General features: G+C 45.6%; 1 protein-coding gene across 3 annotated transcripts in view; it reads right to left on the reverse strand.

The window, feature by feature from the left end:
• SRPK1 (SRSF protein kinase 1) overlaps window positions 1-26,364 on the reverse strand; it is an 869,057-nt gene that overhangs the window by 769,709 nt on the left and 72,984 nt on the right. For all 3 annotated transcript variants that reach the window (XM_078644338.1, XM_078644339.1, XM_078644340.1), the window contains exon 2: window positions 24,743-24,797. In XM_078644338.1, coding sequence (XP_078500464.1) covers window positions 24,743-24,797 — 55 coding nt within the window. The remainder of the gene's footprint in view (window positions 1-24,742; window positions 24,798-26,364) is intronic.

Below are 26,364 nucleotides of genomic sequence, written 5' to 3' on the forward strand. Positions count from 1 at the left end.
GGTCATAAAACTTACGGTTCTTCAGAAATGTTTATATCTGTTCACAAATGTCCCCATCCGTCTAACAAAGTCTTTTTTTGACAAATTGCTCCCGGTCCTCATTAGGATGGTCTGGGCAGGTAAGCAACCACAATGCAGTTGGGGAACACTTACTAGGCCATACTCCCAAGGAGGCTTTGGAGCCCCAGATCTCTACTTATTCTATCTGTGCGCACAAGCGCAATATGCGCACTATTGGTGTTTCCCTCCACCATTCCTCCCGCATGTTGTGGTGAAGGCGGATGAGATATTTCCGGATCCACTGACGGCCCTGATACACAAGGTACATCTAGTGTACCATGGACATGAAATGAGAAAGACAGATTGCACCGCACAGGCTTGGTGAACTTGGTGGTGCGGGCGGGGAAATTACCTCTATACGCACCAAACATGCGCTGGTGCAGCACCCGGATAGATCGGTCACAGCAGCCCCATGCAATCTCCATCCTCGAAGATATTGGGGTTGTCTCGATGGGTGATGCCTACACCGAAGGTACCTTTATTACACTCGAGAAGATACAGGCTATCCCACTGGTAATTAAAATCGCCAACCACTAGGAGGCGTTGATATCCGGAGCAGAGATCGCTAATAATTTCAGAGAAAAACTCACTGAATTTAGAGGTTACCCGTGGGGGCCGATAAGCTACCACGAGGGCTAGACAAAGTGGCAATTTTTACCCCTAAGCTGTCTGCACCGTCCACACTTTCAGCCACAATTTTTGTTACCACAAGCTGTTTGTTGTAGAGAATGGCTACCCCCCCCCTATAATTTTTTCCTGACTATTGTGCCAAAAGACATCACATTCCCCCGAGAGAGCCGCAATGACATCTGGGGTAGATGACTCCTCCAACCAGGTTTCAGAGACTGCTAGAGTGTCTATATCTCCCACCAGAAGCAGTGTTTTTGTAGCAATCAGGTTTTCAAGGCCGCTACTTTAAGTCCTGGTAGGGAATCATACCCCACCCTTACGTGGGGAGACCCCTCCGAGGTCTTCTTGGTCCTGCCCTCCACTCTGGTTTTCAGGTGATTTCCCTCCTTTAGCCCAGCTTTAACCTCCATGTCCATCTGACTTGCATTGGGTATAAGTGCCCGAAGCTCATCCGTAGAGTAAGTCAGCACCCGACCAGGGGTCCTGGCCCCGGCGCGCGGACGGGCGCAGACTGGCTTGCCTTTGGCGCGCCTTCGGCATGCCGCCGGCGCACCTGCTGCGTATTATTTATTTTAAGATCCTACAGCTACTATACTACACCAGTAGCAATTAAAGAGGTATGGGTTATGAGAGTGACGATTGTACTAGATGTAAAATGCAAGATGCTGATTTTATACATTTAGCTTCGTTTTGTGGGAGGGTATATGCTTTTTGGGAGCAGGTTACCAAGACCCTTTCTGATATCGTAATGGAGAAAGTGGAATGTACACCACAGATATGTTTATTGCGCCTTGCTGGCCGTCTGCAACCACAGAATAGGTGATTAGTTCTGATCGCTCTGCTCCTGGCTAAGAGAAAAGTGGCTCAATGTTGGGATTGTCGAAAAGCTCCACAACAAAAAAAATTGGTTGGAAGATGTTATTTATTGCAGGGATCAGCTGGCATGCTATGATGAAGAACTTCCTATGCCATCTAGACCTTAGGACGTCTGGGCCCCACTCTCGTCTTACCTACGGTCTATAACTGTGGCAAACTACTATAGCCACAGATGATTGAGGTTGTAGTCAATGATGAGTAGATACATGGATGATGTTGTAATTGTATAAGAGCAAAAATAAAATAAAAAGAATTCTAGAAAGACATTTCACCTGTACGTTCTGTTCTAACAGATCCAGCAAACAAACGTTGCAATTCTTTTCTCATTATAATATGATGGATATATGGAGGACTCTCAATCATTATGAGAGGAAATTCACTTTCTTTTTGCCCCCCCCTGCAAGAGCTATTCCAGGACAGATGGTCTTGGGATTGGCAGACTGCACCTACATGTAAAGGAGCTTTTTTTACAGTTACATCTGCATAAGTGAAATATTGAGTGACAGACCTATGTTTTGGTCGATATTAGCCATTTCTGGAAGACTAGCTGGATACAGAAGACTATTTTCCTTTCGAAGTTTACCTGGTCTTACACTCTTTAAAAGCTTGAAAAGGCTGACAAATGCTCTTCTGTTTTTCTGAGGTAAGAGCCAAGTGATTTAGTAGCCCACATTTTGCATTTCTCATCAGAAGAAAGTGGAAATAAATGCATTCTAAAAGTAAATCCATGACCTAGCTGAACAGTGTCTATTTTGAAAGAAGGGGACCCCTATATAATATAGTTCTACTTGCTATACATAGGGAAAGAACAAGACATTTGGAAGAGGTCTATAGCCAAGTAGCAGAGATTCTTTTTTTGATTTCAATATTCTAGTGTTTAGGAATATCAACAAGTGTCGTCACTGTAATCTACCGTATTGCCTTCAACTCATTTGTTGAGTTTTTAAGTTTATTGATCATGTCTTCCATGTTTTGTGTTCATGTTTTTTTAAACCTTTCTTGAATTTAAATGAATATGTAAATACACGAGTTTTATGTATAATATCAGTCACTGTATACACTGTATTGTTCTTTATAAATTACTAATCTGACTAAAAAAGAGAAATATACAAAAAATCAAAAAAAGATATATAAACACTTATCATATGTAAAATATAAATCATCAATAAAATCGAATATCAAACAAGTTATCTTTTTGCAGTGGTTTACTATAGTTGGACGACACTTGTTGATATTCCTAAACACTAGAATATTGAAATCAAAAAAAGAATCTCTGCTACTTGGCTATAGACCTCTTCCAAATGTCTAGCTGAACAGTGTCTACACATACAGGATGAGCTGTTCAGAGCTCTGCTACTTTATAGGATTTTATTGATTTGTAGGTGCCTCAAGGAAGGCGAGACAAAAATGGTGGGGTGTTAAGTCAAGAACTCCTCTTTGCATTACCAATAAGTGGGAAATGAATATGCTACTTACCAGTATGCATCTGTTCTTGGCATGTAGGGCCGCTGACATTCATATCTATAGCATAGATCGCCGCCTAGTGTTGGGTCCGGATGATTGCACATTGTTGTCCTGGAAGAGTCTTCGAAGTATCACGAGATAGGTGGCTCCTCCCCTGGACTACAGTGCGCATGGGCATCGACTCCATCCCCAGATTGTTTTTAGCCATTGTGGCGAAGATAGAGTGCAACAGCGTGAGCGATGACCATGCTAAGAGTAAGTGTAAGTTCTGCAGCCGCTACAGGCGCCGGGGAGGAGGGTGGGCGATATGAATGTCAGCAGCCCTACATGCCAAGAACAGATGCATACTGGTAAGTAGCATATTCAGTTCGAGGCATGTGGGCTGCTGAATTCATATCTATAGCATAGAATATATAGCAGTCCCTCCATTAGCAGCGGCCGCCTGTGCCAGCTGCAGACGTTTGAAAAAGTGTTTTTAGAACAGCCTGCCCTACAGCTGCTTGGAGTGCACATCTACACAGTAGTGTTTTGCAAATGTGTGTGGGGTAGACCATGTGGCTGCTCTACAAATGTCTTCTAAAGGGATATTTCCGAAGGAAAGCCATGGAGGCCCCCAACTTGCGGGTGGAGTGGGCTCTTGGGGGGGATTGTTAAAGTGCGCTTAGCTTTTTGATAGCAAATTTGAATACACTTAACGATCCACCTGGCTATACCTGCTTTGGAAATGGGGTTGCCCTTGTGTTGTGCTGAAAAGGAAACAAAGAGTTGTTTCGTCTTCCTAAAATCTTTGGTCCTATCAATGTAGTACATCAAAGCCCTTTTGACGTCAAGAGTGTGGAGCATTCTTTCTGCCACTGTCTCAGGATTTTGGAAGAACACAGGCAGTTCAATAGTTTGATTGACATGGAACTGTGAAACCACCTTTGGAAGAAATTTAGGGTTAGTGCGCAGCACTACCCGGTTGGAGTGAATTTGTATGAATGGCTCTTATACAGTGAGCGCTTGGAGCTCACTAACACGTCGCAGTGACGTAATGGCTATCAGGAAAGCTACTTTCCATGTTAAGAACTGAAGCTCGCATGAATGTAGAGGCTCAAAAGGTGGACCCATCAGCCGGGTGAGGACCACATTAAGATTCCATTCAGGAGCAGGTGGGGTCCTGGGAGGAATGACTCGTTTGAGTCCCTCCAGAAAGGCTTTAATGGCAGGCACTCTGAAAAGGGAGAGATGCTGCCTGTTTTGGAGATAAGCCGCTATGGCGGATAAATGTATCCGAATGGAAGCATATGCCAGATTGCATTTGTAAAGATGCAACAGATAACAAATGATGTTGTGCGTGGACGCGTCAAGCGGGTCTATGTTGTGGTCTACGCAATAAATGACAAACCGCTTCCATTTTGCTGCATAGCATGCTCTGGTGGTGGGCTTTCTTGCCTCCCGTATGATATGCATGCAGTCTGGAGGCAAGTTGAGGTAGCCAAACTCTAAGACCTCAGGAGCCAGATCGCCAGGTTGAGCTGTTGCGGATCTGGGTGCTGAATGTCGCCATGGCTCTGCGTCAAAAGGCTGGGTGTGAGGTGCAGCCTTTGATGCGGTACCACGGAAAGTTCTAGAAACGTGGTGTACCATTGTTGGCGTGCCCACGTTGGAGCAACCAGGATGAGCATCATCGAGTGTTGCTTTAGCTTTTGTGCCACCAGCGGTATTAGAGGTGCTGGGGGAAAAGCGTACGCAAATTTGCCTGACCAGTTCATCCATATCGCATTGCCCTGCGACTGTGGGTGCGGGAACCTGGCGGCAAAGCTTTGGCATTTGGCGTTTTCCTTTGTGGCGAACAGGTCTATCTCTGGATGACCCCGCTGCTGGAAGTACGGGTGGAGTACTGCTGGATATATCTCCCACTCGTGCATTTGGTGGCTGGACCTGCTGAGCAGATCCGCCATCTGATTGTCCTTGCCTGGGAGGTGTTCCGCCATGAGGAAGATGTTCCTCTGAATGGCCCACTTCCACATGCTCTGAGCTAGATGAGACAACTGTGGAGAGTGTGTACCTCCCTGCTTCTGAATGTAGTACATGGCGGTCATGTTGTCCGTCCGGATCAACACGACCTTGTTGCACAGATGTACCTTGAATGCCTTTAGTGCCATGAAGATTGCCATCAGCTCTAGGTGGTTGATGTGCATCTTCTTTTGCTGCGTTGTCCATAGTCCCTGCACTGTGTAGTGGAGTACATTAGCTCCCCAACCATGGAGAGAAGCGTCCGTCGTTAGGATGATCTGTGGAACAGGCTCCTGGAACGGTCTGCCTTTGCAAAGGTTGTGTGGATTCCACCAATGCAGAGAGTTGTATGCACGACCGGTCACCAACACTAGGTCTTTTAACTGCCCGTGAGCCTGATTCCACTGACGTGCTAAGCACTCTTGAAGCGGACGCATATGTAGTCTCGCGTGCGGACTATGAAGATGCAGGAGGTCATCATGCCTATCAACGGCATGAACACTCGTGCTGGAAGCGAGTGTTGCGGTCTGAATTTCTGTATCAGCAATTGAATGCTGTTGATCCTAACAGAATTTGGCTGCGCTGTGGCCGCCAGAGTGTGTATTGTCGCGCCCAGATACTGCCGCACATGGGCGGGCTGAAGGTGTGACTTTGGATAATTCAGTGAGAATCCCAGATCGTGAAGAAGTTGAATGGTGTGGGACATGTTGGCAGCGCACTGCTGGGCCGACTTTGCTTGGACAAGCCAGTCGTCCAGATAAGGGTAGACGTGAACGTTTTGTCTCCTGAGGTGCGCAGCCACTGTTGCCAGGCATTTCGTGAACACCCTGGGCGCTGTGGTCACTCCGAAAGGGAGGACTTTGAATTGGTAATGCTGATTCTGAATGGTGAATCGGAGGTATTTTCTGTGTGACGGATGTAGTGGAATGTGAAAATATGCATCTTTGAGATCTAATGTTGCGAGGAAATCTCCCTGATTGAGCAACGGAAGAACCTGCTGCAGCGTGAGCATATGAAAGTGTTCTGAGAGAATGTACTGGTTTAGGGGCCTGAGGTCCAGTATGGGTCGGAGGGACCCGTCTTTCTTCGGGATCAAGAAGTACAGGGAGTACACTCCCGAGCCTCTTTGTTCCACTGGTACGAGCTCGATTGCCCCTTTTTGCAGCATGACGAGCACCTCCTGCTGCAATAAGTGTAAATGCTCTGTGGACATAGAATGGTGTTTTGGGGGAATGTTGGGTGGAGTGGATGTTAACTCCAGACAATAACCGTACTGGATAAGCTTTCTGACCCACCTGTCTGTGGTGATGGATTTCCAGACTGGCAGGAACTGTTGGAGTCTCCCCCCGACTGGCGTTGTATGGCTGGGGGGCAGTGACAAGGCGTCACTGTTTGTTGGCGGCGGAGGATTGGAAGCTGTGGTTTCCACGACCTCTGCCCTTGGCGGTGTTTCCGCGATAGCCACCTCCACTCTGTTTGTTGTATGAGGTTTGTGCACCACTTTTAGTGTACTGTGTTTGCTGGGACAGCTGGCCTCTGGAAACACCTCTATTACTTGAGCGACGAAAAGAACCACCCCTGAACTGCTGGGACTGGAGAGCCCCCATAGACTTTGCAGTCTCGGTGTCCTTTTTGATTTTCTCTAGGGTGGTGTCCACCTCGGGCCCAAACAAGTGATCAGGGTTTACAGGCTGATTTAGGATGGTGGTTTGTATCTCCGGTTTGACCCCGGATATTCTGAGCCAGGCCTGACGCCGCAACATTACACTTGTATTAATGGCCCTGGCCGCGGTGTCCGCTGCGTCCAGTGCACACTTAATAGAAGCATTTGAGATGAGTTTCCCTTCTTGAACGAGCATCTCTGCTGCCTCCTTATATTCATCTGGCAAGTGTTGTAACAGGGTTTCAAGTGTATCATAATGTGCCCTGTCATATCTGGCCAAGAGTGCCTGCGTGTTAGAAATGCACCAGAAATTGGCCGCTTGAGCCGCCACCCTCTTCCCTGAGGCTTCTAGCACCTTAGATTCCTTGTGAGGGGGAGGAGCATCACCAGTAGTTTGTGAATTTGCCCTCTTCCGGGCATTAGAAACAACTAGAGAGTCCAATGGCAACTGCCCCTTGATGTAGGTAGGGTCGCCAGGTGCTGGCTTGTACTTTTTTTCAATTCTGGGGTTTATAACCCTGGCACGTGTGGGTCATTTAATAATGTCTGCAGCATGTTTTAAGACACCCATCAGCATTGGCAGAGTCTTTACGGTCTTTTCAGAGGTGGAAAAAGTGTCAAACAGAAAGTCCACTTCAATAGGTTCAGCATGGAGCTGGGCGTCATGATTCTTGGCTGCTCTCTCAATAAGCGCATTAAATGCCGCAGAATCCTCAGTAGGTGAGGTTTTGACAGTATACACTTGAGTGTCCGGGGCGGTTTGTGGTTCCCCCGGGTCCGCAGCATCTGCCCATGTGTCATGTTGATCTTCAGGATCAGTGTCTGCAGGGTAGTTGTATTCATCATAGTCACCTTCCCCAGCCTCCACATCCGAGTAATTGGGCGAGACTGGGGCAGTGTCCTGACCACGTGGATTAATCAGTTCAACAAGAACTGGGGAATCTGTGGAATCCTTTTTCCTCTTTAAAGGAATTGTGTAGGACTCCATAGGCTGTGCAGGTGTGATTTTCCGCTTGTAAAAGGAAAGTTTACCGGTGTCGGCGTCGATAAATTGTTCCGACTGCTCCTCCGGCAGGGGCTGTCGATGCTTTGTGCCTACAACTGCAGGGGTAGGCTTCGGCCCCGTGGACACTGTCATGGACACCTCGACGACCTTCTTCGGCGCGAACGCCTTTGGCGCCACTTTCGGGGGCAGCGTGAACTGAATCAGCGCCGCCGACTTGTGCGGTGTTGCGCCAGGCTTCGGCGTGGAAGTATTCTTCGGATCGACCGCGGAAGCCTTGTCCTTAATGCGTTTCAATGAGTCCGACACCTGCTTCGTGAAGGATGCGGACGGTTGCGTTGACTGGACAGGTGTTTTCGAGCCACCACCTTGTGCGGACTCGAGGGTAGTAGTACTCTTGGCCTTCTCAGGCCGACGCACAGGATCGACAGCTTTTGTAGCTCCGAGTCCCTTGTTTGTGTCGATGGCCTTTGGCGCCGACGGCTTCGGGTCGGCGACCTTGACAAGCGCTTTCGGTGCCCCAGTCTTCGGCTCGACGCCCTTGAGCGACTTCACCGGTTCGACAACCTTCTTTGGCTTCGTCTGCAATGACAGGTCTGAAGACGTGGAGCCGACCAAGGCGACAGGCGCTTTCTGTTTCGACGGCGCCTCTATCACTTTTGCTTTTGTCGCGACCAAAGCTTTCTCTTTCGGTTTCAATTTGACTAATGGCGGCTCCGTAGAAGTGTCCGTAGCCGGGCCCGGAGGCGAGACTGTGGATCTAGGTGCAAGATCTTGGGTAAGGCCATGTGGCGATCCCTCGACCTGAGCCTTAGCTAGTGTCCGAACGGGGCATAGCTCCTCGCTTGAGCTATCTTCCGTGGCCCCATAGGCCCCATCGTCGTCTCCTACTTAGTCGACGGCGTCTTCTGTATCGAGCATTTCTACGTCTGCGTCGTAGTTGGAGTCGATCTCTGCCGCTGGATTTGAAATCGGCTCTTGATCTTCCTGCTCGTTCGCCTCTTCTCCCTCGGTATCGAAAATGTTCACCGGGTCAGGTGCCGTCTGCTGGGCCTCCTGAAGCGCCGAGGTCGAATCGTCTTCTTGGAGCGAAAACGAGAACAAGCCATACAGTTGGCTTCATCGTGATCCGGCGACAGGCACTTGTTGCACACCGGGTGGACGTCGATGTGGGGATACTTCGAGTTGCACACGGGGCACCTTTTGAACGGGCTCCGTTCCATGATGTGTCGTCGAATAAGGCTTTTTGCGTCGGCCGGGCCTCGAGCACCGAAGAGCCACGCGACTCCTCTGGATGTCCGACTCGGGAACTGAGCCGGAACAGAGCTGGGCACCGAACGCAAGACAATACCGACGATGTAGGAAAGGCCTTTGGGCCGAAAAGAAAGTTTCTATCGAATCCGAACTTGAGTGATCAAATATGCATCCGAACCCAATGGCGGAAAAAAACAATCTGGGGATGGAGTCGATGCCCATGCGCACTGTAGTCCAGGGGAGGAGCCACCTATCTCGTGATACTTCGAAGACTCTTCCAGGACAACAATGTGCAATCATCCGGACCCAACACTAGGCGGCGATCTATGCTATAGATATGAATTCAGCAGCCCACATGCCTCGAACATCTGGAATTGTGTGGGGGCAGTTGATGGACAAGTAGAGCAAGTTTATTATACAAGGAAAGAATGCACAAGCTGAGTATCACTGCTTGCCACAAGTGCTCGCCCCACTCCCTGTCAGCACTGATCCTGGGCATTACTAGCCGTTCCTCCTACTCCTTGCTCAGGCGGCTGCCACTCAGGATGTCCCATGTGCTGGAGTGGCAGGAATCACACCACCCAGGTTTGCGACTGCCATGTGTGCTGCCCAATTGTGACCCGCATAGTCTCCCACGTCAACAGCACAGCCAATCCCGGCCCCCATGCAGGCACCACAAAGCAGTGATAATATGCCACACCTGAGTCTCAAGTTACAACAGGATTCAAGGTTCACAGGATTCAAGCATCTGCTACAAAGCTTTGAGGAGCTCGATCTATAAAAGTCAAACCCAGGGCATGGCTTGATGCCTGGGTTTCCTCCCGGTTGATGGGCTGAAGACTTTGATGGGCTGAAGACTCTGGTGGGCTCTGGTCTTCAGCTGTGTTCCTCTGCTTGGATTCTGCTCTTCACTGTTGATTCTGGCTCTCTAGCTGAGAGAATCCTCAAGCCAAATGCAGAGTTCCTTTTCACAGACTTTCTTTTGCCATTGGGGTATCTTAGACCTTCTTCTGTAGCAGCAGTTAAACTAAATGTCCTTTATACTAAAAACTCATCAACTTCTACCAACGCGGTCTTCAAAACCCTCAGGCTGGTGATTATCTAGGGAGAGTTGTATTTATTTGGACTGGTAAACTACTGTTGGATTCTTGAATTGCCTCTTACACCTACATATTGAACTCAGCCTCACCCAAGTAGTGCTGGGACAACTGTCTCTTGGACCTTCACAAAGTAATTTACAAATTCTGAGTGCACCTTTATTTCTGTTTGGCGTCTCACGTTGTGGAGCTTTAACAACTGTGAACACGACATCTGAACACGACCAGTCTCACAACTATTTCCTTAGCTCTAGCAATAGAAGAGTAATGTCCCATTGATGAGTATTTACTACAGGGCACCTGTTGCTCGAGTGATTTTTAAGAATTTATTTCAGTTTCTGTCGAATTATACCATTCATGTGAAATCTGTGCAAAAGAAAAACATGCATGCAATTGAAATCGATGTAAGAGCAGAGGGCAACAGTAGCCTTATGTCCTGTTCAGTATAATGGAGACATCACTCACGGGTCTGCAGAACACCCAAAAGAGCCCCCATTTGACAAGGTGAGCCATGTGACTACAACCCAATACCTTGTGTTCTTCCTCATTTCACCAACTCCCGTCTCTCTCTTTGCCGCACGTATCAATCAGTCTTGGATGTTTTCAACAGTGTCAATGGGTTAGGAGACAAGTGGGTTCCAGGTGTTTCCCGCAGCAACATTCAGATCTACAAGCTAGTGATCGCTCGAGCCAGACAAGATTCAGCATCTTTTGGCGAAGTGTTTTCTATTTCTACCTGTAGTGCTGTATTTGCCAACCAGCTGTAAAGGAGGAAATGATTGAAGAGGCAAACACAAGAGTATAACCCCAGCTTCCAGCCTCTCACATCCGGCACCTCATGTACTAAGAACGGATTCACAGAAAGTGGCTGCAAATTGTGCACTGACTTTATGAACCCATTCTGATTTTGCGAAACTTCCAATGTACAAATAGGTTAATTCACAAAAACCCAAATCACAGGGTATGGCAGTCCAATTTGATACCACCTGAGATTGGCCACAATCACTGGGATGGTGTTATGCACGGACAACAGACCACCATATAATTGCTTTGCGTTTAAATAAATAAAACATTTATGCAATCGGTTATCCCTAAAGGAAATGGGACTGCATTTACAAAAAAAATCCCCTTCCCCTTTGCTAATCGGATACTACCTCCTTTGGGGTGTCAGTATCTCATCAACGATTTGCAACCACAACTGAGGTCAAACTATTGATACATTCTTATTCAACCTCCAACAGGCAGGGAATGCCCATTTCATGCACCCCTCCTATTTGCAATCCAGAGAAAAGTTCTTTCATGAGTCAGAAATAATTTTCTGACGCGTTTGTACATAATGAAAATCCGTTTTGCGGAAACCCTATGATTTTGCGAATCACTGGCTGTGTAAGCACAATGAGTATATGAGGCTCCTTTTCCCTTCATAATTGCCAGCCATTACCATCACCTGAACATTGGCTGATGATCCCAAAAATTCTGACAGAGCGCATTTTTCAACAGAGACAGGTGGATTTCGAGCATACTAAAGCCTGGCAAGAATGGTAAAAGCCAGATGAAATGATAAGCTCATGGCTTCTTATTTGCAAAAATACTTTGCATATCTAGCTCAGACATTCAAACTAATGTTAATTAAGCTCAGAATATTTTAGCAAGAGCTCGGACAACAAATGTTAAAGAATATGAAAATAATAATCGCGAGACTGAGTAACTTTCTGGTACAAAAACAGGAACAACCCTGGTGCCAGCACCGATACAGACGCCTCAGCTAACTTTATGTAAAGTCAAAAGTAGCCACCTTGCAGAGATTAACAGGCTGATTTTCTAGTCGGTTTTCCAACTTCAAATAACAGCCCCTCATTCATTGGTAAGCGGGTAAAACAGAAACAAACACTGGTTAGTTAAGTTAGAAGTGAAGATCTAACAAATCTTGACTTAGTTTCCAGTGACATAACCAAAGGCAGTGCTTATAAACAGCCAACCTCTATTTCTATACTATATAAGGTGAGAAGCTTGATTTTGTCAAGAGCCGCCTTCACTATCATGCTAGAGGTGCCAGGAAAAGAAAGACAATGTATAAGGACAAGGACTGCATTCAAATTCCTGCACAACTTATTTCCATGTTATTGGCTCTGGGCGCAGAGTAGACAACTCGGTGTATTAGAGAACCTGCTGCTAGGTTGCCAGTTCAATATCGACCAGAAATTCTCAGTCCAAAACCCAAAAACCCCAAACAAGAACAAAGATTCCACCAACTCAACAATGAAAATGTACTTTGATAAAGAGTAAGTGTCCAGTTGAATGGGACTACGACCCATTATTAAGGTCTCTGATGGCCTCCAAATCTTTTCAGCATGAGGACAAGTGCCAGCACCAAAGCTCAAGATACTCAGGCGTGCCAAATTTCTAGGGGCCCACATCTAGAAATGGGCTAGTGCTAGTCAAACTACAGCTTATCATAAGCACTCGCAGAACAACCCACCGAACACAGGAACTTGTTCAATCATAACTGGGATTTAGGCTTGGGACTCAAATGAAACTCTCCAGTGCCATACTAGCTAGAGAAATAGTTCTGATGGTTCCACAGGCAAAGAAACCTACTGCAATGAATGGACACATCTCCAATCTCAGGGAATGAACATATACCTCTGTGCCTCTCTACAGAAAAAAAGGTACTGCGCAGGTCAGGAAAGGATCGGCATGTGCTTTTGCACCGCTTAGGTGATGGTATACAGTTACTCTAGTGTCTCGATGTTGAGCTGTCCAATGCCTCTAGCTCCTGAAAGGCTTGGTAAACTCTGGAGAATATTTTCTACAGTAACAGTGATGTTCTCCTGAGTTCTTGGAGCTTGAAGTGTTAGTCCCTAGACAATGACTTTCCCATTTAGAATGTAAATGTTCACCTAGATTGACAGATAAGGAAATTGTTACTTACCCTGTAAGCATAACTTTTTAGGAGTTTAGATCTGTAGTTTGATGCTCTGCATAATCTGCCATCTAGTGTTGTGCTTCGAAATTTACAATTTGATCATCTTCAAAGAAGTTTTGAGTCACTGGAGGTGCTGTGACTCCTCCCTTCAACAACAATGTGCATAGGCAGACATCACCCTCAGCAGGTGAGTAGTTAAAGTGGAGTCTATAGTAAGACGACTGGGTGTGTAGGGAGCATTACAAGTAGTTAAAGAAGGTGAAAACAAGTACCATATTTGCCAGCTTACAGGGAGGAGAGTGGGTGCATGAGAAACTATAACACTGCACAACACGGATGTTTACAATGAAATATTTTCTGTTCACAACATTTGATTATAGATTTACATAATCTGCATCGGCTGAAAGGTAGTTCCTCCTACAGTAGTGCCCAGTAGGCAGATGATGAAAATGTTTGGAAGCATTTTCTTAATAATATTTAGCCAACAATAGACTATTGATGGCTAAACATCATCTTACCTACGGTCTATAACTGTGGCAGACATGGGCTAGCATGTCTACACAGTAGATCCTAGTGAAGGTATGTGATGTACAACAGGTAGCTACTTTGCAGAAGTATGGTAACCAGATAACCAGGAAAGACATGGTCACACCCTTTTTGGAGTGAAGAGCATGCGCTGGGTTGTAGCATGAGTACATGTTTAACTTTAGAGTAGGAAGTTTGGATACACTAAACAATCCACTTTACTATGCCGGCTTTGGAAACGGGGTGACCTTCATACGGGTTAGCAAAAGCTGTAAAGAGTTGGTTAGTATTGAGCTCTTGTGTGACATCCAAGATGCACTATGTCCATTGCACTACCGAATCTGGCTGTGGAAAGAAAACTGGCAGCTCTATAGCCTGGTTGATACACAAACGTGAGACTACCTTGGGCAACAGTGAATCACTTCCAATTGGCAGCATAACACGCAAGTGTGGTAGACCGAAGAGTTTCATGCAGTCAAGCCATACACTCATTGGGGAGGTTTCTGTAGCCAACTCAAAGACCTCAGAAACCAGATAGCTAGTGTGAGCTGCTTGAGTTCAATGTGCCTCGGCCGTTCATGTTGCGCAACACTGAGTTCAAGTAGGGCTGGCTCTATTGGGGTTGGAGGTGGGATTTCTTTACACTTCTGATTAACCCTAAACTGTGAATTAGTGACATCACTGTCTGAATGTGTGCAAGACAATATTTCCTGCTGCTGCTCTACTTCAGCAAATCATAGAGGGAGGGGAAAGACATGAATGGTGCACCTGGCAAATGTGCGTCCACCACTGCCAGGTACTTTGAAAATACCCCGGGAGCTATTCTGGCTCCAAAGAGCAGGACTTTGGGCTTTGCTTTGTGGTAAGTAGACAACACTACAAATTCAAAGGTACCAGTAATGGGTAGGGTGGATGGGAACATCTAGAGCAGTCCTGAAGTCTCTTTGCCGGAGCAGCAGGATGACATCCTGCAGGAGCGTCTAAGTGCTGCTTTGGATGTATAAATTTAGTGGAGTTAGGTCTTGGATGAGACCAAGGGATACATCCTCTTTTGGAATAACCAAGTAAAGCATGTACATGGCTTTTCGCCGCTGGTGTGGTGTGTGACCTGTATCATCACACCCTTCTGGAGGAGCACTTGAATCTCCTCTTCCAGAAGTTTGAGTTAGTTTGAGTTTGTTTCGGCTGAGGATGTGATAGTGGGGTAGTATGTTTGGGGAGAGGAGGTGGGGGAATTGTAGGCAATAGCCCTACTGGATTACTGCTAGGACCCATAGATCTGAGGGGAGATCATCCCAGCTGGTAAAGAATTCTTGATTATCTGTTGCTGATTCACCAAGATTCATGATGTGTATCTGCTGCTTAAATATCGGCTTGTGTTAGTAACGTTCCATGGGCTTGTTGTGATCTGAGATCAGAGACAGATGATGTGCTCCTATTGAGCTATATAGGAACACTGTTAATTTAATTATGCATCCTACAAGAAATTCTGGCCCTGAAGAAGCTGTTTTTCGAAAGAGTAAAACTCATTGGTGGTTGTTTTGCTAAGGTTTGCATGTGTAAAGAACACTTTTTTTAAGGATTACATTGGTAAGTGTGTAAAAGGCACTTTTCATATGGACTACAGCATCTACACATTCTGTGGAAGTATATGAACTTTCCATAAACATTACAAGTAAACTGTAGGATTACTAGTTGGTGCCTCCAGTTATATTATTCTGGAGGTTCGGGCTGAGGGCAACCAGCCCTTGGAGATGGACTCAACAATAATGGATAATTTTTACTTTTGGATGGGGAGGTGCACAGGCTGTGAGCAGGGCCGTCCTTGGACATGGGTGAGTTGGGCATTGGGCATCAATATTCTGAGGGGGCAGCAGGGAGCTGCCTGACAAAGTTATGCAAACAGCAGCATGTCCATCCCACTTGGTTTCAATTAGGTCCCGTAAAAGCCTTTGTAATCAATCCTTAATATACTGAGGATTAATGTTTAGCACCCCATCGACCCCCTGCCCTCCTCCCATATTTCACACGCCTTACCGCCCCCAAACTCCCCCACAGCGGTTGGCTGTGCACTCTTAACTCTTGTAGGGGATAGAGAACATTGCTAGCAATGCGATATAATCCATTATATGAAACACCTGGCTTAACTGTCCCCACACACAAGACTAAGGCATGTATTCCAGCAGGAGCTGCAACTGACAAGTTCAAGGGAACTGTGGCACCACCTGCAAGAGAACGGATAGAGAACTGAAGTATCTCCACCAAGCTTTGTTCATTTTCTAGCATAAACAAAGCTTCAATGCCGATTTTAAGTAATACATTCAGGGTGTCATTTATTTCGATTGCTTCAACTACTACCCATAGTGCTGAGAATAAATAGTGCAAACTTTGATAGAAAGACTTACTACAGGATAAAAAGAGAAAAAAATGGCATCCTTCCTGTTTGTCCTCATTTCACTTTTTTATTTTCAGGTTGAAAAAAAGGATTAAGGTGACATAATTGGTTTCAACAACTATTAGCAGCTTACTGATAAGGGATCGTCAACGAACCAGGAAAGAAGTAGGAACACTAAGAAGTATGATCAAATCAAAGCTTAAAAGGGACAGTAGTGTCTTGGAGAGAGTGGGAAGAAAGTGATACTGCACAGTAGAGCAAGGAGGTGATCTTGAAATATATGCAGCAAATAATGGAGCAAAAGGGATTGAGGAAAGGGATTGAATCTGATTAGAAGTGGGTGAAATAGTTATGTCGTCAACGGAGCTGAGCAAAATGTATAATTTTTTGCACTTTGCTAGGTTGCAGTAAACGACACTTAAACTGCCCCCACCATTGCTTTTACAACCAAAACTTTATTTGAGAGAACATTGTATTATAACCATTTAACTAAAGGGATTCATTTTCAGCAAGAGAGTGAAATCAACTCGAAAATATATATTTTGCTGAAAATTAAAATTGAATCAGCCAAATAGTTACCTGTCTCAATTTCTCTGTCTCAAACTATTTCAGAAAATCTTTCCTTACAAATCACTGACCAAATGTCATGACATTTCGTAACATCTAATACAATGCATTTCTGAATAATAGGGTAACTACATAAACAAGCATTTACAATGCAATGGTCTCATCTTTGGTAAAGTTAGAGCTATTGGCATTGCTCATGACATTATTTTTGTTTTTAAAACATATAAATAAATGGCATTGTCATTTACAATGCCAATAGCTTAATCTCTCGCAAATGCGAGACCTATTGCATTTGCACCCACACACACACAGAGCCACACACACACACAGAGCCACACACACACACAGAGCCACACACACACACAGAGCCACACACACACAGAGCTACACAGAGCTACACACACACAGAGCCACACACACACACAGAGCCACACACACACAGAGCTACACAGAGCTACACACACACAGAGCTACACACACACACACACACACACACACACACACACACACACACACACACGAGTAAATTGTGCGGCAGGCAAAGCCAAATTATGTGGCGTAATGCAGCACACTTTAAGCTAGTATTATGCCATTATTGCGTCATTTTTACACTTGCTAAAACTACCTGGACATTGGTTGCACCTCATTTTTTCAAGTTTAACCATGGAATATAGCAATAAGCAATGCAAGGTGACCAGTCAAGCTGTTTTATTGAATAAAAATCCACGTCAGAAGCAGTTATCATAATACATTTAAAAAAAATTACTCAACGTACTGGCACTCAAATATTTTTAAAGCAGCAGTGATCTCCGATTGTAACTCTTGCATTTTTTTCCCCCATAAATGAAAATTATGCAATACTTTTGCTGGTCCTCTCAACAAAGAAGGTATGGTCTCGTTTATACTTTCCTACAGAGATCTTACAGTTGCTATATTTACCAAAGTTTCAGAAATAAACTGAGATTACACTGTGGGGCGAATTACAATGTCAAACATGTCACAAAAAAGGCATTGCTTCAATCACAGCATGACATAAGGCACGCTATGACTTTTGTATCGAAGTAAGGTGCGCGATGTCACCTCGAAAACTAGAGACAAATACACTGTTAAAAAACAGATTAAGTAGGACGTGCCTGCTTGTCGTTCCGTCTCCCGGCCAGGGCCTTCGGCTTAAGCTTTGTGAAGCGGTGCCGCATCAACTGCCTGAAGTGCTGGGGCAGCTGTGGAAATCGTGAGGAACTACCCGGTGACCTCGCAGCACGAATCAGTGGCCCGAATGACGAGCTGAGCTGAGCCAGGAGCTGCAGCAGGGGTACGCGGCCTCACAACATCGAGTGCCGGAGTGAGACTGGAGCCGTCCCACAAAGTGAGCTAAAGAGCCTTAGAAGAGCAGAGAGCGGTGTGGCAGCGGAGAGGGCAGCCTGGGGACGCCGGCGAAAGAGAGCGGCCACTCCTAGCGGTAAGGGCTAAAGTGTGCGTGCTAGGAAAAGAGTTGTTCCCATCGGATCAGCGGCCTGGCTGAGTCCTTTAGGGTGAAGACAGCAGAGAAGCACTTTGAAACTCGTGCAGACTTTGCATCCTAGAGTTCTACATGAACAGTGCAAATCAGGCGTGCCTCAACGCGAGGAGCGCCCTGACTGTGAGGCATGGAAAGCATCGTGGCCAGTTTGCAATTGGCTTGCTCGGCCTTCAGAAATCGAGCAGGCGGCGAGCCCTGTTGGCACTGTGTGGTGCCGGTACCGGAGCAAGCCGGGCCCCGAGGGACAGACACTCAGAGAGCCCCAAGAACAGCGCAAGGGGGAAGGACCACCATGTTTCTCCGAGGTCAAGCAGAAATGCCTCGGAGAAACGCCCCGTCATTTTCCGACTGGGGGGCGTGTATTTCTTTCTCTCCTCTTCCCATTGGCTGGAATTTTACATTCCAGCCAATGATGGGAAGAGGAGAGAAAGAACCTAAAAAACACACCCCTCAATGCCAAAAAGACGGGTCTGAAATGGACAGACGCCCCTCTTCTCCAATGGCTGGCCTCCGTTTAGGCAGCCAGCCAATGGAGAAGAGGGGTGGGTTCAAGCCCCACACTAAGAAACATAAGATCTCTCCGGCGAGACTGCGCAAGCCAGCTTGCTTTGTACCAGAAACCATGCATGCATCACAGTGTGCTACCTGTTTATGTCTGCTCAAGAGTTCAAAGAGATGTTGTGAAATTCATACGAGGAGGTCCTAGCACACTGGAGGCCAGATTCACAGTTATTTGCACATGCAGTTTTTTTTTTACAAATACAAGCCACTTTTTGAATTTACAAAAGTTGCTTTTTCAGTAATAAAATGGACTTACTCATGCAAAGATTTAACGGTGAGTCCATCTACTCCTATAGGTGAGAAGTGGATGTTTCAGGGCTGGAATGCCCTGTAGGTTTGGGAACGCACACAAAACATGCATCACCTCGTCATCACTTTTCGGCCCAGTCCTAATACAGAAAAACCTGAGCAAGATACCCCATTTTGCCTAAAATATCCATGGGAACTTTCATTTCATCCAGGCTGTCCGAGAGCAACTGAAAAACCTTCAACATGGCCTGAGAAGCACAAATTGCAACGTGTTAGCACGCAATGCAAAATGGGAAGCCCCATAGCTGCTTTTAAAAGCACTCTCAGTTTTATGTTGTACAGCATTAGGTAAAAAAGATTCCTCAAAGGTCAGAAATTAGTTTTACACCATACTCACCAGAACTGTGTTAACTTTCAGGACCTGAGGAAAAGATGTATCAAAATGCCCCAAATGGTATCTTTTGGGGAAACCACTTGGAAACTAGGACTTTTCCAAATCCTTCCACTCCTTTAAAACCACTTATTTCACATCATCATGGAATGGCAAAGAAACTAACTGTGGCGAAACATACTGAGACAAAAACTCTTCCTCACCCCCATTGAGGTTCATCCTGTAATTTAAGGATTTATCTCATGCTGACCGCCACCTATTCTAACAGGCCCCTTTAGGTATGATGTAATTTAGGACCTTCCTCAGAGTCCACTGAATTATCAAGCTGTTGCCTTTTATCTTGTGGATTAGCCAAGGCTGAATTCACTGTATACTTAATCAGGGCTTCAAATTCCCGGTTGGAAATTGTTAATTCCTCATTTTCAGACCCCCAAACAAGATCCTGTTTGCTCTTCTGAGAACATTTTGTAGGCTCCATAACAACTTGTAGAGCCTCCTCCATTAATCTTTTCATCCATTAAGTCTTGTCATCCCCCATCTAATGCCAGGTGACATCTTGTAAGGGACCAGCAACTACTTAACTACCCCCATGAAAGTTTTAAAAGGGAGTCACAAGGACCACCCCTTTCTCTTACAGCAACATAACTCCAAAGCTGTCTAGCCAGAACAGACCTTCTATGAGGTAAACCTCTTTTTTTTTTAAGAAAATGCACTTTGAGCGCAAAACTCAAAAATAAGCCTGGCAATAACTGCAAAAAGAACAGATGATGGACGGAATGCTGAACAAATCAAGCACTTACCCCCAGTCACAGATCTGGGTTGAATCCATCGTTTTTTTTCCCTTGCCACGCTATCCCAGTTTGGACCCAGCAATATGCAAATCAGTCTTTACCCTGCTCCCCATGGGAACAGAGCAACCCGAATTGGCAGCCTAGGTCCTGCCTTGACCAGGCTAGGTCCTCCCTGGACCAGAAGCAAGCATCCTCGGACCGGTTTCGAGGTATCACCCCCTCATCTGCCAGGCTAGCGTGAATCCAGCAGCACAGAGCACGGGTCCCACGTCGGGCATACCCTTCCCACTTAGGATGGCAAATACAAAAGAAAAGATGATGGGGGAATGCTGAACAAATCAAGCACTCACCCCCAATCACAGATCTGGATTAAGGCATTTTTTTGTTGCTCGCCCCAAGACCCCAATTTAGACCCAGCCATATGCAAATCAGTGTTGGTCCTGCTCCCCGTGTTATGTTATGTTTGTTATGTTAATTGTTTTCTAAAGCGCTCAACTCACCCTGGGGCATCTCGGCGCTGCCTGGAAAGTAGTAGTCTTGAGGATTAAAAAGCCAGAACAAAGCAGGGAAGCAAATTAGAACACAATGGCTGTGGAAACAGTACATCAACATAAAGCTATTTGCATTTGTTTAGACAACGCCTCCCCTAGACGGCTGGACACGTCCTTGTGCAATGCAGCCGCGCTATTCCTTTTTGGATCCGTCGGTCACGTTATAGTCCAATACGCACACAATAGCGCTTGACGATAATAAAACAGCTTCACTGGTTCTTCTTGTGCGCACACCCCGAAATTAGCATACAAATGCCAAAGACGGCCGAGAAAGGTTACCTGTATACGCTGCTTAGACTAATAAAAGTACTGCCAGATAACCTGAGAATAGTGCCTGTTTCACCCCCCTCCCACCTTCTCACTCTCCCCTCGTGTTTGTGCAACGCAGACTGTAATATCCGGGAGGGAATCCCGGGTCTCCGACCTATGCACTAACACACTGCACTCTGCAAATCAGTTTCTGTATTATACCCCCATACCATGGCTATGAGTTTAAGCCAGGAGGAACACTACCACAGGCTGCCAGACCTTCGCATGCAATGAGCCCTCGCAATTCGATTACATGGGTGCGGGCGCAGGTGGCCATCAGTGCAATGGCGTGGAGGATGCTATGAACCATGTTGAGGCAGAGAATGTACTGTCACTGCCCTGTCTGTCCTGCACAGGGGCAGGCAGCGGGAGACATGCAAACCCCATGGCCCGCACAATAGTAATAACCGGCAATCATGGAAAAATTACAGAGTTACGCAAACTTAGCGCTGTCCTTGCATGACCTTGCAGAAAGCATGCAGCAAGCAGGCGGAAAAGCAGGGGCAGGTTTATCATACTTAATGGCATGGCCGCTTGCTCACTGCGCTGAGACAGGCGTTGCTTCTCGTTCACATGGGCTCCAGAACTTCTGAAGTTCTAGTGTAAAGTACTAATCTACCGTTTAACCTGCAACCTTTCCCGGTACATCAGCGAAATCAATGAGAGCAAAGATAGCAACCGGGCCACGTTCACGCTGGAACAATGGCATTATTTACATTTGAACAATTTTCTTCCCACCACACCCATTCTCCATTTGCATCCCCACCTCTTATTTACAACTGGCACCGCTATATATACTTCGCTGTGTGGCTAACAATTGTGCTATTTAAATAGATGAAAATGTGAAATACAATAAAACCAGGCAGCCTGGGGGCGTTGGACCCCGGCCTGACCATTTTAAATTAAAAAAAAGCTTACTGGAAGGGTTTCTCTTAGATACGGGGGTTGATGGGCTAAACATGCATTTCTATGTTAAATGTTAGCAGCTTCCTTGTTTTTGGCAGAACGAAATTGTATGAGTTGTCTCACGCCGGGTGTTCTTCTCTGTATCCTCGGTGCGACCTGAAATGGATACAGAGCTGGCAGGCCCGCAGTGGACGACGAGACTGGGAGCTCACCCTTTGAGGCCGTGACCCTGGCCCAACCACAGATCAGGTCCCCGGTGGTCTGGCTTGGGCTATTTTTAAAGGTAGCTGGCAGGGTGCATCCTGCATCTCACCGCACAAGGTTACTCACAGGGCAGGGCGCACAGAATAGGCAACGCCGTGCACCGAGCCACCTGCAGCAACTTTGTAACAGAAAATAACCGGGGACTCTGGAGGCAAACCCGAGGCTAGGTCCGATGACAGATCACAGCCCGCTGCAGGGAGAGGCAAGCAGGAGGGAGTGGGGGCGGGAGTAAGGAGGGCTGCAAAGAGGCAGGGAGGGGAGAGGGGCGCTGTACGCGTGGCAGTGTTTATACGAGATCAAAACAGAGCCAATCCCATCGGCGGCCGAGGAAGATGGCGACTGCTGGCGCGGGGCTCCCTCCCGATGCACTGCCAGTGACCTCCTGAAGTCCCCAGCCGCCAGGAGGGACTACCTTCGGAGAGGATGGGGGCTGACTGATATGTCTAAGTTAACCTTCCTCAAAAGTACACTGTAAACTGATGACTCCGCACTCGCGTTCACACCCATCTGACGCCCATGTCTTGACAGCCACTTAGCAGCACAATCCATTGGCTCCTAGTTATGTGTGACACCATCCGTCAGCTCTGGCTGTTCTGTTCTGTCAAATAGCTGCAATGTGGGGCACGTGGTTGTGCGTTTTAAGGTCCTAGGTAGAGAACCCGAAATCTGAACATGCAAAGTGCTGCTGTTTAAAAGCCAGGATCTGCTGAAAGTCTCAAGCGTGTAGATGCTTGGATGCGATGTAGCCAGACCTTGTGCATTATATATGCATCTCGAACACATATCGATGGAAATATTAGGAAAAGCTCACATCCACCTTACAAGATGATCTGAGCTCTGAAATGCCACTAGGAGTTTACATTGGTACACAACAAGTAAACCAGTCATATTTACTTCTTTCACCCTAAGCAAGGACAGCGCAAGGGGGAAAGGACCACCATGTTTCTCCGAGTTCAAGCAGAAATGCCACGGAGAAACGCCCCGTCATTTTTCGACTGGGGGACGTGTTTTTCTTTCCCTCCTCTTCGCATTGGCTGGAATGTAAAATTCCAGCCAATGGGAAGAGGAGAGAAAGAACCTAAAAAACACAACCCTCAATCCCAAAAAGACGGGGCTTAAATGGACAGACGCCCCTCTTATCCAATGGCTGGCCTCCGTTTAGGGAAGCCAGCCAATGGAGAAAAGGGGCGGGTTCAAGCCCCCACACTAAGAAACATAAGATCTCGCCAGCGAGACTGCGCAAGTGCAGCCTACACAGGCCGAGACCTAAAAAGGGTTGGTAACCTTTGGTGTTCAGATGGAGGTACTTTAAAGAGCACCTATTACTCAATTCATAGGTGCAGGATGGTGCATATGGCATATATTTAAAGTCAAGTAGGCTATCATAAAAACAAATGTTGCTTCCCACAGAAAGAGAGTATATGGTCCTTCATGTGGATGTGATATGGTCCAGTCTCTTAAGTACAAATATGGCCTAAGTCAATGTAGACTCGCTATTAGATTCTTATTACTTTTACATAATGATTAAGTGTCTTTTAATGTGGACCAATTTTTAAAGGCTGCTACGTGGGCACGAACTTTGATGCACCGATGAAATATGCTGTTGCAATTTAGTACTGTATGAGATATTTTATCCTAGCGGAGGCATATTACGCATTGGTTAAATCTTAATATAAAATGTTAGGATGTAAAATGTTTTTTATCATTTTCGGTTCATGAATAACTTTTATGGCTGCCACAATGCTGCTGAATACAGTTTTGAACGAACTGAAGTCCTAATATGGCCCAACATGGCAGTATTTGTGCCCTTTGATTGTTTATGAACTTATTTTAAGGGATTTACAAAAATTAGATGTTGCAGTAGTCACGGCAGGAATGGTGTGAAGCTAGAGAAGGGTTGGTTTATCTAAAACAATAACCAACTTCTGACTTCTGTGCAAATCTGCAGGTAGAAGTAGCATTACCATTTATCACAAATCCCAGATGTTTCAGTCTAAGCCACTTATGGACTAAGAATCAAAAGGTTTTGGGGGTTTGAGAGAAGAGAGCGTCAAATTATTATTTTAACCACAGGATGGCAGCCTCTACCAGCTGCACGGGGACAATCTTGTTAAAAACACACTCATTCTTCTAAAATACAGCTCTGTTTACCTACGTTTAAGACATGCTGGAGAGACAGCTTTTTAAAAATCAGTAGTAAAAGTGCTCAGATACTAACACTACTTGACAATAGTAACAAACACTACATCTGCCAAAGTCCCACCAGTACAGAGATTCCACAAAGAAGCATCCGGTACACTGCAAAGCATTCACTTGCCAAGGTTACCAGTTTAGTAAGAAACCAAGCTATCCTCAAAAATAGTAAAGAATTTAGCACATTGGCACGAGTAGGCACTTCCCCAAGAAGGAAAGCATCTCTGGAAAATTCAAGGATGGCTGCACCATCATGGCAGACACCCTCTACACCCACACAACCAGGCAATTAATTCACATCCACTCTAACATCAGTGGTATGAAGTGGATATTTCACAAATTTTGTCTCCCAGACTATGACGCCCCATGCTTCGACTTAAACAAGGTATCCGCTTCAACCAGCCAGCATTGAACCCTATCTATTTCACCAAACTACAGATGGTACCTCTCCACTACATAAAAAAATAGGCGCTTCAGAAATCAATGTTACAGCGCAGTTAAAATGAGTAAAAAAAATATAACAAAAGCACAATCAGCAATTCTCACTTACTTTTTTTGTGTCCTTTTGGCTTTAGTGCGTTTCTTTCGTGCTTGTATCGCTAGAACTGTAAAAAAAAAAAAAGGAAAATATTTTGATATGGACAAGATAGGGACTTCCCAAACAAAAGAAATACACTTTTGCTTTATGACTGATGCGTATATACACTCATATTTCGCTCAGCTAAGAGAATACTAAGATAGTGCCCCAAAGGTTGGTACTACTCAAGTTCTTCTGTTGCATAATCTACAAACAAAAAACAGGCAACCAGACGAGTTCTTCCTTACAAAGCAGCAGCGAGACGATCCTTACTCTATATCTAAACAAACCTCAGATTCAATGGAAGAGACCACCAAATAAACATGATGCAGAATTATTACAATATATATGGTGGAAGGGAAGATGTTGTAGAGATTATGAATTAGTGGTAGGAGGTTTGCAACTTGATAGATTTCTCAGTGATCCTTTTGCTTATTTCCCATCACCCTGCCTTCCCCACAATACAACTGTCTCCCAAATCCAAACAGGAAAGTCTACCTACATAAACAATTCCCACCCTTATTCCAATAACTCCTCCCTGTAACGCACACTCGATTATATAGTTATACTCATCCGAAATTCCCAATTATCATTATAGTTCATCCTCAAACTAGTCTTCGCACCAGTCGTGGCTCATCCACCAAATTCGGCATTTCATTTTAACAGATACTCTCACCTCAATAGATCAAGTAAAGCCAAAATACCTACTTCAGGTTCAAATTTGTTCATTCTACAGTCCTTAATTTCGTTACTTTCCCTCCAATTACAGTTCATTCTGCTTCCACAATCCCATAGCTCTCCCTCCTTCCAAACTCATAACTCAGCCTAATAGCACAATTTCATGAAAGCTATTTTTTCAGTCTCATTATAGCTCACCTTTCTACTCCTCAATAGCATAGATCATCCTCCGAATTCTAAATCTTGATCTAGCTCCTCCACCTGCCCCAAGTCTCATTATGCCAATCCTCCATGGCAACCTCGTTATAGCTCATCTTCCTTCTGTCAATTACATTTAGCTCTTCCTCATTATCCCAAGTCTCCTTATACCACTCGTCTACCAAATATAATTATAGCTCATACTCCCGCAGCTCCCCCCAAAATCGTATTACAGCTCATCATTCAAACCACATATGTTGCTTTAGCTTGTAAACGTTACTTGGGTTCGATACAGTGTGAACATCCAGCATCAGATTTCACATGAATACGCACCGACGAACACATGAAGGTACAAAGGTAGCACAATGGAATTGCGTAGTGCTAATGAGATCTGGGTTTAGCCTGAAGGAAACTAACACTGTATCAACATTCATGTTCGCACAGGGGACACATATTGTAAAGTTCCACATGAAGCAGAGCAGGCTTTAATTACCTGTAACATCAAAGCTATGGATAAGCATCTCCACAAACTTAAGAAATTAAAACATATGCTCTATTTCTAGAATTTTAATCTGGCAGTAAAGGCTATGGTAATCTTGACTATGGTTTATCCCTCTTCACTGCTTTACAAAGAAAAACACTAATCCAACAGTGTTTCATGCTGCTGACAAGTTTCTTACCAACACAAACAGAAGCATATTGCCCATGTTCTAGCTTAA

Source organism: Lissotriton helveticus, chromosome 5_1 (genome assembly GCF_964261635.1).
Source record: "Lissotriton helveticus chromosome 5_1, aLisHel1.1, whole genome shotgun sequence".
Lineage (NCBI taxonomy): Eukaryota > Metazoa > Chordata > Amphibia > Caudata > Salamandridae > Lissotriton > Lissotriton helveticus.